The sequence below is a fragment of the Solanum stenotomum genome, chromosome 4 (genome assembly GCF_019186545.1).
Source record: "Solanum stenotomum isolate F172 chromosome 4, ASM1918654v1, whole genome shotgun sequence".
Classification (NCBI taxonomy): domain Eukaryota; kingdom Viridiplantae; phylum Streptophyta; class Magnoliopsida; order Solanales; family Solanaceae; genus Solanum; species Solanum stenotomum.
This window is the reverse complement of record NC_064285.1, coordinates 3,606,204-3,621,245: the sequence shown is the minus strand read 5'-3', so window position 1 is coordinate 3,621,245 and position 15,042 is coordinate 3,606,204. Positions and strand designations below refer to the sequence as shown.

The 15,042-nt window shown below is 35.1% G+C and overlaps 2 protein-coding genes across 2 annotated transcripts; one reads left to right on the top strand and one right to left on the bottom strand.

Moving 5' to 3' along the window:
* Positions 1-377: 377 nt before the first annotated feature.
* Positions 378-2,339, bottom strand: LOC125862411 (solanidine UDP-glucose glucosyltransferase 1-like). The gene is made up of 2 exons (XM_049542472.1): positions 1,793-2,339; positions 378-1,310 (listed from the first exon to the last, which is right to left on the bottom strand). Exons 1-2 carry the CDS (start codon positions 2,315-2,317, stop codon positions 378-380), a joined length of 1,458 nt encoding a protein of 485 aa, XP_049398429.1. The 5' UTR covers positions 2,318-2,339.
* A 7,152-nt stretch (positions 2,340-9,491) lies between these two features.
* LOC125861204 (polyadenylate-binding protein 2-like) lies at positions 9,492-14,061 on the top strand. The gene is made up of 9 exons (XM_049541149.1): positions 9,492-10,089; positions 10,998-11,116; positions 11,474-12,130; positions 12,212-12,289; positions 12,376-12,465; positions 12,729-12,866; positions 13,054-13,230; positions 13,334-13,537; positions 13,614-14,061. Exons 1-9 carry the CDS (start codon positions 9,795-9,797, stop codon positions 13,851-13,853), a joined length of 1,998 nt encoding a protein of 665 aa, XP_049397106.1. The 5' UTR covers positions 9,492-9,794; the 3' UTR covers positions 13,854-14,061.
* Positions 14,062-15,042: the final 981 nt, after the last annotated feature.

The window sequence follows — 15,042 nt, the reverse complement described above, 5'->3', positions numbered from 1 at the left end:
GGTACGGGGTGTGGGGGTGCGGGTGGGGTGGGAACGAGGGGCGGGGTTTGGGGTTGGTGGTGGAAACCAGTCTTGTCAGCTGATTGATATTTTATTTATAGAAGGCATCAATGGCCATAACATGTTATTTCGTTTTCCCTTTTCTTTTGTCGTGTAATAAATGCGAGTTCATCATACATATTTTTACGTGTTGATTTCTTGGATAGTCACTCAGGTAATATTATTATCTCAGAAAGTCATTTTCTTTGTTGAGGGAAATTGAAATCAAGAAGAAATATGCCGTTTTTGAGATAATAACTAGTATTAGCTGGTGACCGTATGAGAAATAAACCCCATATTTTAGGGAAAATGAGCGAAGCTCGGGACATCAGATCTTATTACTCTTCTGATATGCCAAAAGCATGAGACTTCATCTCCTGTATTAATGCAGTTAGATGATTATAAGATGAACCTCCTTCCTCCACAGCCCTCTTAATCATTGCTTTGACATCTTTTGCTCTACTTCTGATATTTTCGCTTTCCCTAGAAACGTTCATCAACATTTTCACACTCGTCTCTATCTTCTCCTTCTTCACAATCGTATCCGTGATGTCAAATGAAATATGCCACACCTCTGCCCCAACCCTGACTCCACATCCAAGAACCTCCACCAGTTTCTCATTGTAGAACTGCTCCGCGAACAATGGCCATGTCAGCATTGGCACTCCGGATGTAAGAGACTCCAAAGTGGAATTCCAGCCACAGTGAGTCATGAACGCTCCGGTTGCTGGATGGTTCAAGATCTTCAGCTGTGGCACCCATCCTCTGACTATCAAACCTTTCTTGTTTGCAAACATTTTTTCCTCAAACCCAATTGGGAGCCAACTTTCATGTGTGTTATCTCCCTTTCTTACCACCCAAAGAAAGGTCGAATTCGAGGCCTCAAGAGCTAAGGCAATTTCAGTAAGCTGAGGATCCGAAAACCTTCCCATACTTCCAAAACAAATGTACACAACAGAGTTTGATTCTTGAGAATCAAGCCAACTCAAGCAGCTATGTCTCTCTTGATCTGGACTACTTCTCGAATTGTTTCTCTTTGAAAAATGAAACGAAGGTCCAATAAGCCACGGCTTTTTACCTTTGATTTTTCGATAAAGCTCAGCATAACTCGGTTCTAGATCATAGATAGTGTCATGAATCATACCATAGCTCCGCGGTTCTGATTCTTTAATTCTCTTCAACAACTCCCAATATGGTCCTTCAGGGTTGTTTTTCACATCTTCGGGTAGTTGAGATCTTTTCATTTCAATCTCATCTGGTAATCCCGGAACCTTAAAACTTTCTGAATCCAAACTTACCTTCTCATGAGGTGTATACAACTTCAAACAATGTTCAACACAATGGTACATAACATTAGTCGGATAAAATGTAAGTCTAGGAATCTTCAGTTGCTCTGCTACATCCACAGTCCATGGGAAAAACAAGTCTGATAAATGCAATGAGGACGTAGCTCGAAAATAAGACTTTCCATTGGTTTTTGAAGCAAAGCAATTCCCATAAATACACCTATAGTCATTTCTGGACTAGTGGTAACACTGAAGTTTTCAATCCCTTCTGGTAAGCNGATTTTTCGATAAAGCTCAACATAACTCGGTTCTAGATCATAGATAGTGTCATGAATCATACCATAACTCCGCGGTTCTGATTCTTTAATTCTCTTCATCAACTCCCAATATGGTCCTTCAGGGTTGTTTTTCACATCTTCGGGTAGTTGAGATCTTTTCATTTCAATCTCATCTGGTAATCCCGGAACCTTAAAACTTTCTGAATCCGAACTTACCTTCTCATGAGGTGTATACAGCTTCAAACAATGTTCAACACAATGGTACATAACATTAGTCGGATAAAACGTAAGTCTAGGAATCTTCAGTTGCTCTGCTACATCCACAGTCCATGGGAAAAACATGTCTGATACAATGCAATGAGGACGTAGCTCGAAAATAAGACTTTCCATTGGTTTTTGAAGCAAAGCAATTCCCATAAATACACCTATAGTCATTTCTTGACTAGTGGTAACACTGAAGTTTTCAATCCCTTCTGGTAATCCTACTTCATCAGATGGAAATTTGAGTTTGTGGACGAAGATTTTGTGGCCTAAATGAATGTCATGATCGATTGTTGATTCGAAAAGGAGGGCGTTGTAGGGGGTGGTGATGATACTAACTTTGATACCATGACTAGCAAAAAGTCTAGATATATCAACTAAAGGGATCATATGACTTGGTGTCAAGTATGGAATGAAAACTACATGGAGTACTTGATCATTTTTTTGTGCCATGATTGAAGGCTTTGAAAATGAAGGATTTGGTATGATTTGATTTATATTACATAGTTTTATTGGAGTTATCGCAGAGTACTGTGTCTTCACTCATTTGGCTAGAGAATATGTTGTAACAAGAAGATTTTGGCCTGCTTTAAATATTAACAAGAATGCAAACAGAAAGCTACTAAGTGCCAGTTTTTAGACAGTTTTGACTTGTATGAGCTCCGGAATTTATGTTGTTCGGATTCTTTAAAAGTGTCACCCGAATGGAGAGGCAAACCTAGGATTGAAAGACAGTGCTCAAGGGCTTAAGCTCACACCAGCAATATGACCCAATCCAACAGATATGTTTGAGGGGTCCTTTTAAATTATATAATAGTTCTTTGAGGTAAATGCGCACATATATATATATCAAGGTTTTTTCAAAAATAATGGGTGCATGTGAATGCATTATACATGCATTGAATAAATTCGAAGTCGCCCAGAGAAGCCATGTATTAGGAGTTAAGGGATAAATCGTTTCCTAACTAAAACGATTTTATATTTTAAACAAAATTTGAACATGAAAAATCTAGTTAAGATTAAAAGAACCTTATCATTCCACCATAACCATTGTAATATAACAACATTTTTTTTTGTAACTTGCAAAGGTTGCCCAAATGCATTTTAGAGGAATGAAATAAGGACAATATTATATAATTTTAATATTGATCAGTTCACGAAGGGAGAAATACATTACTTTATTAACTATGTGATTGTTTACATAATTTGAACAAAATGCAACTTCTATTTACTTAAATTAATTAATGCAATCAATTTAACTATTAAAAGGTTATGGGCTTTGACTCTAATTTACACAAATAGAATAAATATGGTCTTTGGCTCAAAACAAACTTTAGACATTGAGAGCTTGGGCTTTCAAATAAGGGGAGATTTGCACAAATGGTGGATCCTTGAAGTGTCACCATTTAAATTTTGACCTCTTAAAAAGACGGTAAAGTAATAATTATATCGCCAAAATTTTAAATGAGTTGATTGTCGAAATTTTTTATTTGATATTGGGTAAGACTTATTTTATGATCGTCAAGATTTAAATCATAAATCTTACTTTAACAACCAATTATGGTGATTGACATGATCTTTTTAGTATTTTTGGCGGTTCATCACTATTTGTGTCCAAAACCCCAACGATCACAAAATTTACTGTGTAGAAATTTTAACAGTTTTTACTCAAAAATTGATCTATATCAACTCCAAATTTGATATTTAGTCTTCTTATGGTAGTCTCAAACTTCAATAATTGACAGTTATTAGATTCAACTCAAACTTTCAGAAACTCATATATCGACTGTCATTTCTATAAACAAAAAACAAACTCAATTAATTCTGGAGCCCACATTGGAGCTCCAACTAAATCTGGATCGCGCACTGCAGGGCGCATTCATGGGTGGCGCTCCCAACAAAATTTTCTCCAAACCAAAGCTTAAACCCGAGACCTCTGGTTAAGGGTGAAGCATTCCCACCAGTGAACCACAACCCATGATGGTAACATAGCAAGACTTGCTAGGATCATGATAAACTCATCTCACAAGGCATACATATACATAAATATTACTTTATACTAGTAAAGATTTGTTATTCAAATTTTCCCCTAACATTATTTTCAAGTTTAAGATTGTCACTCTATAAAAGACACAATTACATGAAATTATTTAATTTTAACTAAACATACGTCCTTTATTTTTTAAAAAATGTGTCTCATTTTCCGTTATTGGAATAGTTCAAATAGAGAGGTGGAATAAAATAGTTATCCAAACTCACTAAATGAAAGGGCTTAACAAGAAGGATTTTGTTGGGTTTAAATGCCTTAATTTAAAATGATTTTTATGTTAGTTTGTATCATGAATGGCTCAGGTCATTTTGGGTTGGACTAGAATTTTTGTGAAACATCATAATAATAATAAAAAAGGTGCAAGTTTAATTATAACTTAAGTAAATATCATATAATTGTGGTGATGATAGGATAATTTTAAGTTTGAAAATGACGTTAGCGATAAATTTGATCCAATAGTTAAAGGGAGAGTAGTTTTTGAATCATTTCTAATATGCTAATTTTTTATATTTGAATAGGTGGAAGAAAAGACAAATTTAATCAAACAGGTAGAATAACATTTTTTTGAGTTATTTTTAATACGTTAAGGACACTTAATCTTTTTCCTTTTTATATGTAAAATATTCATTTCGGTTATTACTAAATAGAAATTATTATATCCTATCGTTATGTAACAACAAAAAATCTCATTTTATGTAATGTTCAATTTGATGTGATTGCATCTAAGGGTGGGCATAAATCACTGAATATAACCGACATTCACCATATCAAAGTTTGATTATTGTATTGAATCGAACTTTAACGATATATTTGATATTTACTTTTGATTATCAAAATTAAACTTTGAAATTTGATACATCAAAAACCCATTCCTTATGAATTATTTACCATATGTACATGTATATAATAAAAATTTTACATGCTAAGTCTATGATATGAGAACTAATGAAAAAGACTTAGATCAAGTTAAAATTGTTGAAAAAGTATTGCGATCATTAAGTACAAAATTTCACACCAAGAAAACGGTCCTTGAGGCCACCAAAGACCTTAGTACTTTGACACTTAATGATTTAGAAGATAAATTGATTACATACGAGATGTCCTTGAATCAATAGACGTCGGATATATTTGATAGTGTTGCAAGCAAAGGTGAAGCAACCTAATTCAAAAGAAGAGATATCAAACTTGGCTGAGACAAATCAAAGAGGACAAAAATTCAAAGGTAGAAGATAAGGGAACAGAGGTAATTTTTCATGTCGTGGTAGAGGCAATTTTTCTTACCAACAGAGAAATAATAATAACCTTAGGAAGGAACAACAAAATAACCAAAATTTTGAGAGACGTGACAAATCAACAGTTTAATGTCATAACTGTAGAAAATTTGGACACTATCAAAGAGATTGTTGGTTATAAAATATGAAAATAGAGAATTACATGCAAAATTGGCTGAAAATTATAAAGATAAACAAGAAACTTTATTATTTTCTAGCTCGGAAATAGAGGAAAATAAAGGAAATAAATGGTTTATAGATTCTAATTTTAGCAATCATATATTTAGAGATAAGAAATTATTTATTGATCTAAGTGAATCATTTAGAGCTACCGCAAGACTTGATGATCTAGAAGATGAATTTGTCATATGAGATGTATCTTAATCAACAAACATATGTGATAGAGGAGGATATTTTGCAAAAGAAAAAAATGATTATCAATTAGAAGAAAAAGAAGAGCCATCAGATCTGATAGAAATAAATAAAGAAGACCAAAAAAAAGGATGATCAATTAAAAGAAAAATAAGAATCATCAAATTTGACATAAATAAATGAAGAAGGTTAGAGTTTAAAAATTGTGGAGGAAGTACGGGAAGGTAGAGATAATTTTCATTGTGCTATAGATGCCTTTTATTGCAAAGAGGACTTCAATAATAGTCAATTTAATAAGCCAACAATTTTTTGAATGACTAAAAAGGATAATTTGGTTGAAACTGATGTTGCTTCGATAGAGGCTAGTAATTTAAGCCACGAGACATGTGATAGACATGATTGGTCTATACAAAGTTAAGCTATCGGAAAAGACATAAAAATATTCACTATTGTCTCACAAAAAAAAATTGTTTGAAACTTTTGAAGATGAAGTTAGTAATAAAAGAATCAGCAGTATTCCCCAAGAGTAAATTTTTTATGATCTACCCAAAATCGAAGCAAAAATCCTTGAAGTTCTAGATCCACAATTGAAGTGCATGACTTTAAATAGTGAAGATACAATCACTTTTGAATCATTATTCAAAACTATAAGTTTTGAAGAACATGAAAAATTATTTGTTGATGATCTTACTCTACCACATACACAATCAACTGAAGTTGAATGGACATGCAAAACCAAGTACAAATCAATTAGAAAAGCAGACAATTTTAAGACAAAAATAGTTATTCAAGAATACAAGAAGAGGAAAAAACATGACGATATTTTTAAAATATTTTTTGGTAAATAAATAAAATTTATTTCCAAAGTAAGCATTTGAGTACATGGTCAATAGGCCTGAGGGCTGGACAAACTGCCCCAATACTTTCAGGTCACTACATCACTGCTATCTATCCCAACATTTACAAGTCACATTTTATAACATTTGCATTAGATCATCCACTTCATGAGATTCAAGATTTGTTGGCCAGGTAGGGTAGTAATTGTAACTGTGCAGCCACCTTGCCACTAGCCCGTATGAGCTTCCCCTTATATGAACCTTTTGTATGATCAACTTTATAATGTTTTCAAAGGTTTCTTTCCCTTCATACGTGATAAATTGTTGCACTTAAGGATAATTAGTAGATCTCATCTCTAACACTCCTACCCATTTGCATGTGTACTAGTCCATGACTCCATGCTAATTCAAACTCCCAATTTCTAGGTGTTCTGACTACCCCATGCCATTGCAGTACCTTGTGTTGGGGTTTATTTGCCCTGATTTCTTACTATAAATAGGTTTTCCTTTTAGAAAAAGGTTATAATATTTTACTAGTCCTTTTCTTGTATGAAAGGTTTAGGACTCTATAAATATATGCTTGTTCCTTCTAACTTAAGCATTCACAATGTAGTCCTAGGGTTTTGAGAGTTGCGGTTATGGGGGAGAGTTTTGTGTACCTCCTTGTGTTCAGAGTGAATTGTTTGAGGTTGTTTCTCTCCATATTTTGTACTCTCATATTTATAGTGGATTGCTCATCTCCTTTGTGGACGTAGGTCGATTGACTGAACCACGTTAAATCTGTCTCTTTTGGTATATTTCTCGTTTGTCTTCTTACTCATGGTCTTTCGAGGTTTGCTTTGCTAGTTTCCGCATTACACCTGCTTATTTCGGTCCTAACAGTTGGTATCAGAGTCATGGTTCAATGATGGAACTAGGTTACAGATGGGTGTTCATCTTGGCGGGTGTAGTTCTAGTCGCAACCTTTTTGACAGTAATAAAGATCTTTGTTGGAGAAATTGTTTCAGAGAGGTTCTCTGTGTCGAGACGTAGATTTGATGGAGGAGATTATGGAGAAGAGATGCAAGATTCTAAAGATTATGTGAAGAAGGTGGACAAATTTATTTTGTTAGAAATTCAGGCCAAGGGGGAGATTTGTTGGGGTTTATTTGCCCTGATTTCTTACCATAAATAGGTTTTCCTTTTAGGAAAAGGTTTTAATATTTTACTAGTCCTTTTCTTGTAGGAAAGGTTTAGGACTCTATAAATATAGGCTTGTTCCTTCTAACTTAATTAGCATTCACAATGTAGTCCTAGGGTTTTGAGAATTGCGGTTATGGGGGAGAGTTTTGTGTACCTCCTTGTATTCAGAGTGAATTGTTTGAGGTTGTTTCTCTCCATATTTTGTACTCTCATATTTATAGTGGATTGCTCATCTCCTTTGTGGACGTAGGTCGATTGACTGAACCACGTTAAATCTGTCTCTTTTGGTATATTTCTCGTTTGTCTTCTTACTCATGGTCTTTCGAGGTTTGCTTTGCTAGTTTCCGCATTACACCTGCTTATTTCGGTCCTAACACCTTGAACCATATTTAAGAAGACATAAGGTAGGAGAAGAACAAATAAGAATGATTATCCATTGAGGATCCCCTAGATTATTACACACTAATTTCCTCCACTCAACCTTCTGAAAATTACCTTTGATCATAAGATAGACTTGTTTGGTTGAACATTATGTTAAGTTGTACAAATCATTCATGTTACATGCTGCGTTCACTAGATACTTTGAAGCTTTTAGGATCCTTTGCACAATCCAAGATGCTTGTTCAGAAAAGTTAAATATGAAGCAAGTCAAATTGACCTTGAATTATGCTGAAGAAAGATTGAAGTTGACTAAAGATGTACGACACATTTTTATCGATGCTACATATTTTAGAAAATTGATAGGAAGTCTAAGATACTTGACTTCTACAAGACGTGATATTAGGGGTGGACATGGTATGGTATATACCGAAATACCATATCATATCAAATTTATGGTATATGGTATACATTTTAATTTTTTTGGGTATTCGATACGGTATTTGATATTTTGATATAACATACCGAAATACCGAATACCATACCGAAGTATATAGTTACACACACACACATATATATATATATATTAAAGTACTAACAAAAAACAAATATGCAACCTAGTATTAGTATAAACTATATGTTTAGAAGTTAAAATTTTGACTACTCTATTTTGATTGAAATGTATTTGAATTGTAATTGATTAACAAAAGGAGTTGTTTATACTTTGTTTTACATATATATTTTGACATGTGTAATGTGTTAGTATGATACAATTGAGACCCTATTTTTTAATTGTCAAAGTCATAATACTCTATTACACGAATATAGATTAGTCGAAATTGAACAAATTATGGTTACCGATTTACCATACCGTAAATTACTGAAACCGAACTTCAATATACCGAATTAAATTAGTATGATAATGGTATAATATTTTAAAAGCCGAATATCAAAATTATGATATCGAAAATTTCAATATTCTACCGTACCATATCATGCCCATCTGGTATTACTCATGGAGTTGTTCATAAAGTTGAAGAAGATAATGCATGGTCACATTTGAAAATCTTGATTTAAGAGAGACTATGTAGAATAAACCAAAAATATGATTCCTTAATAGTTTAGAATTTATTATTTATGGTAATTTAATTATAAAAATCCTTATTAGTTTAGAATTTGTTATTTATAATATTTAGTTAATTATATTTAATTTAGGATTTATCAGTTAAGAAGATTCCTAGTCTTAATTTAATTTGATTTTTAGTATTATGCGTTATTGCATACACCAATTATCGAATAAAGCCTCCTACTAAAAACTCCTCGAACTCCGTGCACACGTGGCCCGAAATCTCCTCCTTTCCAAAGCACGTGGCCCGATTTAACACTAATCTTAATCTTAAACCGGTCTAGTTCCAAAAAAGACCGACCCGGTCCAATAATAAACCGGCTTGATCTTTGATGATGAAATGAACGGCTGTGATTAAATCGTCACAAACAAAGTTAGGGTTTGTGTATAAAAACGCCGATATATATAAAGCTTACAGTTTTCCCCAAATCGGGTGTTGCGGTGCAGTTTTCTCTGCCCTCCTCAACCCTAAAAAACCGAAAAATTCTCTCTTCAGTTTCTCTCGGATCTCCGACGATTTCTATCTCCATTATTCCTCTATTTTACATCTCAAAAAACCCAAAAAATCCCTAAATTTTCGCTTACTTTTTCCTCCATTGGGTTTTCTTATCAATAACAACACATCACAGAGAAAGGGGCAACTGAAAAAAGGAAAAAAAAAGGAGGGTATCTCTTTATTTGTTCCAGAAAAGTCTATATATTTTTGTTTGTTCTTATGGCACAGATTCAGGTTCAGCATCAAACTCCAGTGGCCGGAGGAAATGGTGTGGCGGTTGCTGCTGCTGCCGCCGGTGCTGCCGCTGCTGTAGCGGCGCCCGGTGGAGGTGTGTCGAATCAGTTCACGTCCACGTCGTTGTATGTTGGAGACTTGGACTTTAACATAACTGATTCACAGCTGTATGATCTGTTCAACCATGTGGGTCAGGTTGTTTCTGTTAGGGTTTGTAGGGATCTTAGTACTCGGAGATCTCTTGGATATGGCTATGTTAACTACAGTAACCCATCCGATGGTTAGTAGTTTTTATTTCATAAATTTGGATTTTGATTTCTTTAGTAGTGTGATTGCATGTTTAACAGTCTTTTGTTTTTGATGAATCTGGGATTTTGGTATCTTTTGTCGTGTGATTGTATGTTTAGCAGTCTTTAGCTTTGATGAATTTGATATTTTGGTATCTTGAGTAGTAACAGTCTTTATTTTTGATGAATTTGGGATTTTGGTATCTATAGTTGTGTGATTGTATGTTTAACAGTCTTTATTTTGATGAATGTAGGATTTTGGTATCTTTAGTAGTGAGATTGCATGCTTAACAGTCTTTATTTTTGATGAATTTGGGATTTTGTTACCTATAATAGTGTGATTGCATGATTTTCAGTCTTTGTTTTTAATGAATTTGGGATTTTGGTATCTTTTTTAGTGTGATTGCATGTTTAACAGTCTTTATTTTTGATGAATTTGGGTTTTTTGATATCATGGGTATAATTAAAATTAATGCCTCATATTTTGTGAAATTACTAATTTTGGAAAAAATTTGTTCTTTTCCCTGTTGTAACACATTATGAGATTTGACACCCCTAGCAGTAGTGTGATTTCTTATGTGCATTTGGCTTATTCTGCCTAAATAATTGGTTTGAACAAAAAAGGTTCAGCTTGTGTGGTTTTGCCCAGTATATTGTTAATCTTGAGTATATTTTATTGGTTACGATGAGGGCGTGTTGGGAAGTTCAAGTCTTCATGAAGGTGTTGCATGCGTAATTCAACTCCCTTTTGTGTCCAACTAATGTTTCATTACATATTTGATCGAATGGATAATGCTCAATATTCTGTTTAACTTGGAATGATGTTGTATGTCTATATTTTTTATCACCTGCTTTGCAAATTGTTTTCTGACTTGTTTTTGCTCTAAATATTTGGTCACAGCTGCAAGGGCAATGGAGTTGTTGAACTTCACTCCTGTCAATGGGAAGTCCATTAGGGTGATGTATTCTCATAGGGATCCCACTCTTCGTAAGAGTGGATCAGCAAATATATTTATTAAGGTATTATTATTGAAACCCTGATCTTGTATGATGTGATTTGTCATTTCAGAGCTTCTCTTGTTCCTTCATATTTTTAGTCATGGACATATACTGGACACTTATCTATTGTGAGACATCTGTTGAGTTCTTGTTGTCGTCTTAAGTATCAGAGTTATTGTGTCATGTATATAATTGGTTCTATAACATGGCACCAAATAAATGATGCTCACATCTGGTTAATCCAGTTTTTCTCCATCTTTAAAAAGTTCTAGTTGGACACACACATATTTTTATTTTTAGGGACCTGCAATATGTATTGGTGCTGGTTATCTATGTATATTTTTTATCCTAATGCATTTGTTTGAATTATTTACATAGAATTTGGACAAGTCAATTGACAACAAAGCTTTACATGACACCTTTTCAAGCTTTGGCAACATTCTTTCTTGCAAGATAGCTACTGATTCTAATGGTCAGTCAAAGGGTTATGGTTTTGTACAATATGACAATGAAGAATCTGCTCAAGGTGCCATAGATAAGTTAAATGGTATGTTGATGAATGATAAGCAAGTGTATGTTGGACACTTTCTTCGCAAACAGGAACGAGAATCTACAACTGGCATGATAAAATTTAACAATGTCTATGTGAAAAATTTGGCTGAATCTGCTACTGATGATGAGTTGAAGAATGTTTTTGGTGAGTTCGGAAGTATTACTAGTGCAGTAGTGATGAGGGATGCAGATGGTAAATCCAAGGGCTTTGGGTTTGTCAATTTTGAGGATGCAGATGATGCTGCTAAGGCTGTTGAAGCATTAAATGGAAAGAAATTTGATGAAAAAGAGTGGTATGTTGGGAAAGCACAGAAAAAATCTGAAAGAGAGCAAGAATTGAAAAACAAGTTCGAGCAAACTGCCAAGGAGGCTGTTGATAAATACCAAGGTGTTAATTTGTATGTAAAAAATTTGGATGACACCATTGATGATGAAAAGCTTAAGGAGCTTTTTGCAGAGTTTGGTACAATTACCTCATGCAAGGTATACTATTTCTTGTGAATGAACTTTTAGGTGGCTGTATTGATTCATTTAAGCTTAGATATTCTATTCTTGTTCGTTCAGGTTATGCGTGATCCAAGTGGAATCAGCAGGGGTTCTGGATTTGTTGCCTTCTCTACTCCTGAAGAAGCTTCCAGAGCTGTAAGTATAATTTATATGCCAACTCTATTGTTACATTGTGCTCATTAAGTCGTAACTTGTAACTCATTTTTTCTTCTTTCTTTAAGCTTTCTGAGATGAACGGCAAAATGATAGTTAGCAAACCACTCTATGTTGCACTAGCACAGCGGAAAGAGGAGAGAAGAGCAAAGTTGCAGGTAATAATTACTATCCCAATAGTGTGGCAGCGCTGGAGGAATTTTGCATCATACTGCTTTACTTGTTAAGTGGACCACTGAATACTTTGTCCATAGTTTATGCTCTCAGCCTTAGTTTAGATGCAAAAGGCCCATCTAGAGTGGGTCTTGACTAATGTATGTTTCAATGTGGCCTTGACGCCATGAGTCTGTTGCTGATAACTTTTGATCTGCTCAAATAGTTACCTAGTAATATATATTGATGAATGCACTAGTTGGTACAGGCACAATTTTCACAACTGCGACCAGTGGCAATGCCCCCATCACTTGCTCCTCGCATGCCAATTTACCCTCCTGGTGCTCCTGGGATTGGACAGCAACTATTTTATGGGCAAGGTCCCCCCGCTCTTATTCCTCCCCAGGTAACTTTGTTAGTTCTTATCCATAGTTGTCTATTTATTTAGATCTTCAGTATTTTGCACATGCTCTTGATACTATATGGTTGGGCTAATTCATGTTTAATTTATAAATGGCTACACATGATGTTGGAAAGATTGCACCAGATGTATATAAACGGGTTTCGTGCTGATGCATAATCTTGTTTTCCAGGCTGGGTTTGGCTATCAACAACAGCTTGTTCCTGGAATGCGCCCTGGAGGAGCTCCTATGCCAAACTTCTTCATGCCGATGGTTCAACAAGGACAACAGGGCCAGCGCCCAGGTGGTCGACGAGGAGCAGGGCCTGTGCAACAATCTCAACAGCCTATGCCCTTGATGCAGCAGCAGGTGGAGTTCTGCTTACTCTCTACAATCTTTTTGGGTATCCAGCTATATTTTTTTGTTTTGTTGAAAGACTAGTAAACTAATGATGAAAGATTCTATCTTTCAGATGATGCCAAGAGGAAGAATGTACCGCTATCCACCTGGACGTAATGTGCCAGATGGGCCAATGCCAGGTGTTGCTGGTGGTATGCTCTCTGTTCCATATGATATGGGTGGTATGCTTCCTCGTGATGCTGCTATGGGACAGCCTGTGCCAATTTCTACATTGGCTACTGCCCTTGCAAATGCACCACCTGAGCAGCAGAGGACGGTGAGTTCTTTTGACATTACAGGAATCTCTTGTTGACTGAATTAGGTTGCTAATGCTCTCATTGTTCTCTTGGCAGATGTTGGGTGAAAGTTTGTACCCACTTGTTGATCAGCTAGAGCACGAGCATGCTGCGAAGGTTACGGGCATGCTTCTTGAAATGGACCAGACCGAGGTTTTGCATCTGCTTGAATCACCGGAGGCTTTGAAGGCTAAAGTTTCTGAGGCTATGGATGTCCTGAGGAATGTTCAACAGGCAACCAGCAGCCCGGCTGACCAACTTGCCTCGCTTTCCCTCAATGACAACCTTGTTTCTTAGTGAAGTCAAGCTTGTCCAAGTGAATGCCGAATGCGGCGTTTTTTGATGGATGATCTCCTCTGTAGTGAGGATAAAACAGATTTTGCAGGGATGAGTTTTGAAAAACTGCTAGGGTTTTGCTATCTCAAGATGTTTTATCTTGGATATGAATTTTTTTTTTGGATTCTTAAGATTATGTTTTATGTTATGTGGTCCTGAGTTTTTAATACTTTACTGTGTTGCTTCATCCCTCCCCTTTACATGTTTGTGAATGTTGTTTCGTTTAGTTGTGCCTTTATGAGACATACGTTCTCAATGAAGCAGCTAAGTGCCTACGTTGGCATGAGGTCGCCACCGTTTTAAACCCATCGTCCCTCATCTGAAGTGAGGTTGATCTACTGCAGTCTTGAAAATGGCTTATTGGCTGTGCATCTGTTTGTCTTCGATGATGAATTTTGAGACTCTGGTTTCTGCTTATAGTTGTGGCCATTGCTGGTGAACCCACTGTTTTTCTTCTAGCTCATTTTTATCCAGTATGGGTTATTGAATTTGGAACGAACCTAATTGTGTGTTTTCCTTTAGTCTATTTGGGAAGTCAGAGATCTTGTGGTATAGTGTTTAAGATTATCCTTTTGTTAATACTACGCCAAAAGAACATCTTTTTTACCATGAAATTACTGCAAAAACCTTGTATGAAGGCATATTATGTACTCCATCTATAGGTATTTTACTTTGAATTTTATATATAATATATTTATGAATTTTAGAATGGATATCATATTCAATAATTGATTTTCGGATTGAACTTTTTGTGTTGTTTATTCAGCCCAATTCACATCATATGTCAAATACTAGCCAGTTCAATTTTTCAAATGTCCAATATATTAGTCTACTGCGGCATCTCAATTTTTATTAATAGTAGAAGTTGTATATTCTAGCGAGCAAATTATTGGGTCATTTGAGGTTGTTAATTATCATGACTTGTAAAAAGTACTAAAAATAATATATATTCAAATTTGAACTTAAGAAATTCAAAACTAATTTGAGGTTATTCGTGGTAAAGTAAGTTCATTACTGAGAGAAAGTGGTGATCTCGTCTTGTTTGTTGGGAGAGAAAAAGTATTTGAACCATCTTTTCTAACTAGATTGCGAGTGATCACTTAGCAATGAACACTGATCGAAAATTGTTGGAAATGAGTATCTATCCATT

Excerpts from the sequence above, each read along its gene's own strand:
- LOC125861204 (XM_049541149.1), top strand. The coding sequence starts at position 9,795 with ATGGCACAGATTCAGGTTCAGCATCAAACTCCAGTGGCCGGAGGAAAT. Across the intron at positions 12,867-13,053 it reads CCGCTCTTATTCCTCCCCAG|GCTGGGTTTGGCTATCAACA; the intron begins GTAACTTTGTTA and ends CTTGTTTTCCAG. Across the intron at positions 13,538-13,613 it reads CACCTGAGCAGCAGAGGACG|ATGTTGGGTGAAAGTTTGTA; the intron begins GTGAGTTCTTTT and ends TTCTCTTGGCAG.
- LOC125862411 (XM_049542472.1), bottom strand. The coding sequence starts at position 2,317 with ATGGCACAAAAAAATGATCAAGTACTCCATGTAGTTTTCATTCCATAC. Across the intron at positions 1,311-1,792 it reads CGGATTCAGAAAGTTTTAAG|GTTCCGGGATTACCAGATGA; the intron begins GTTCCGGGATTA and ends GAAAGTTTTAAG.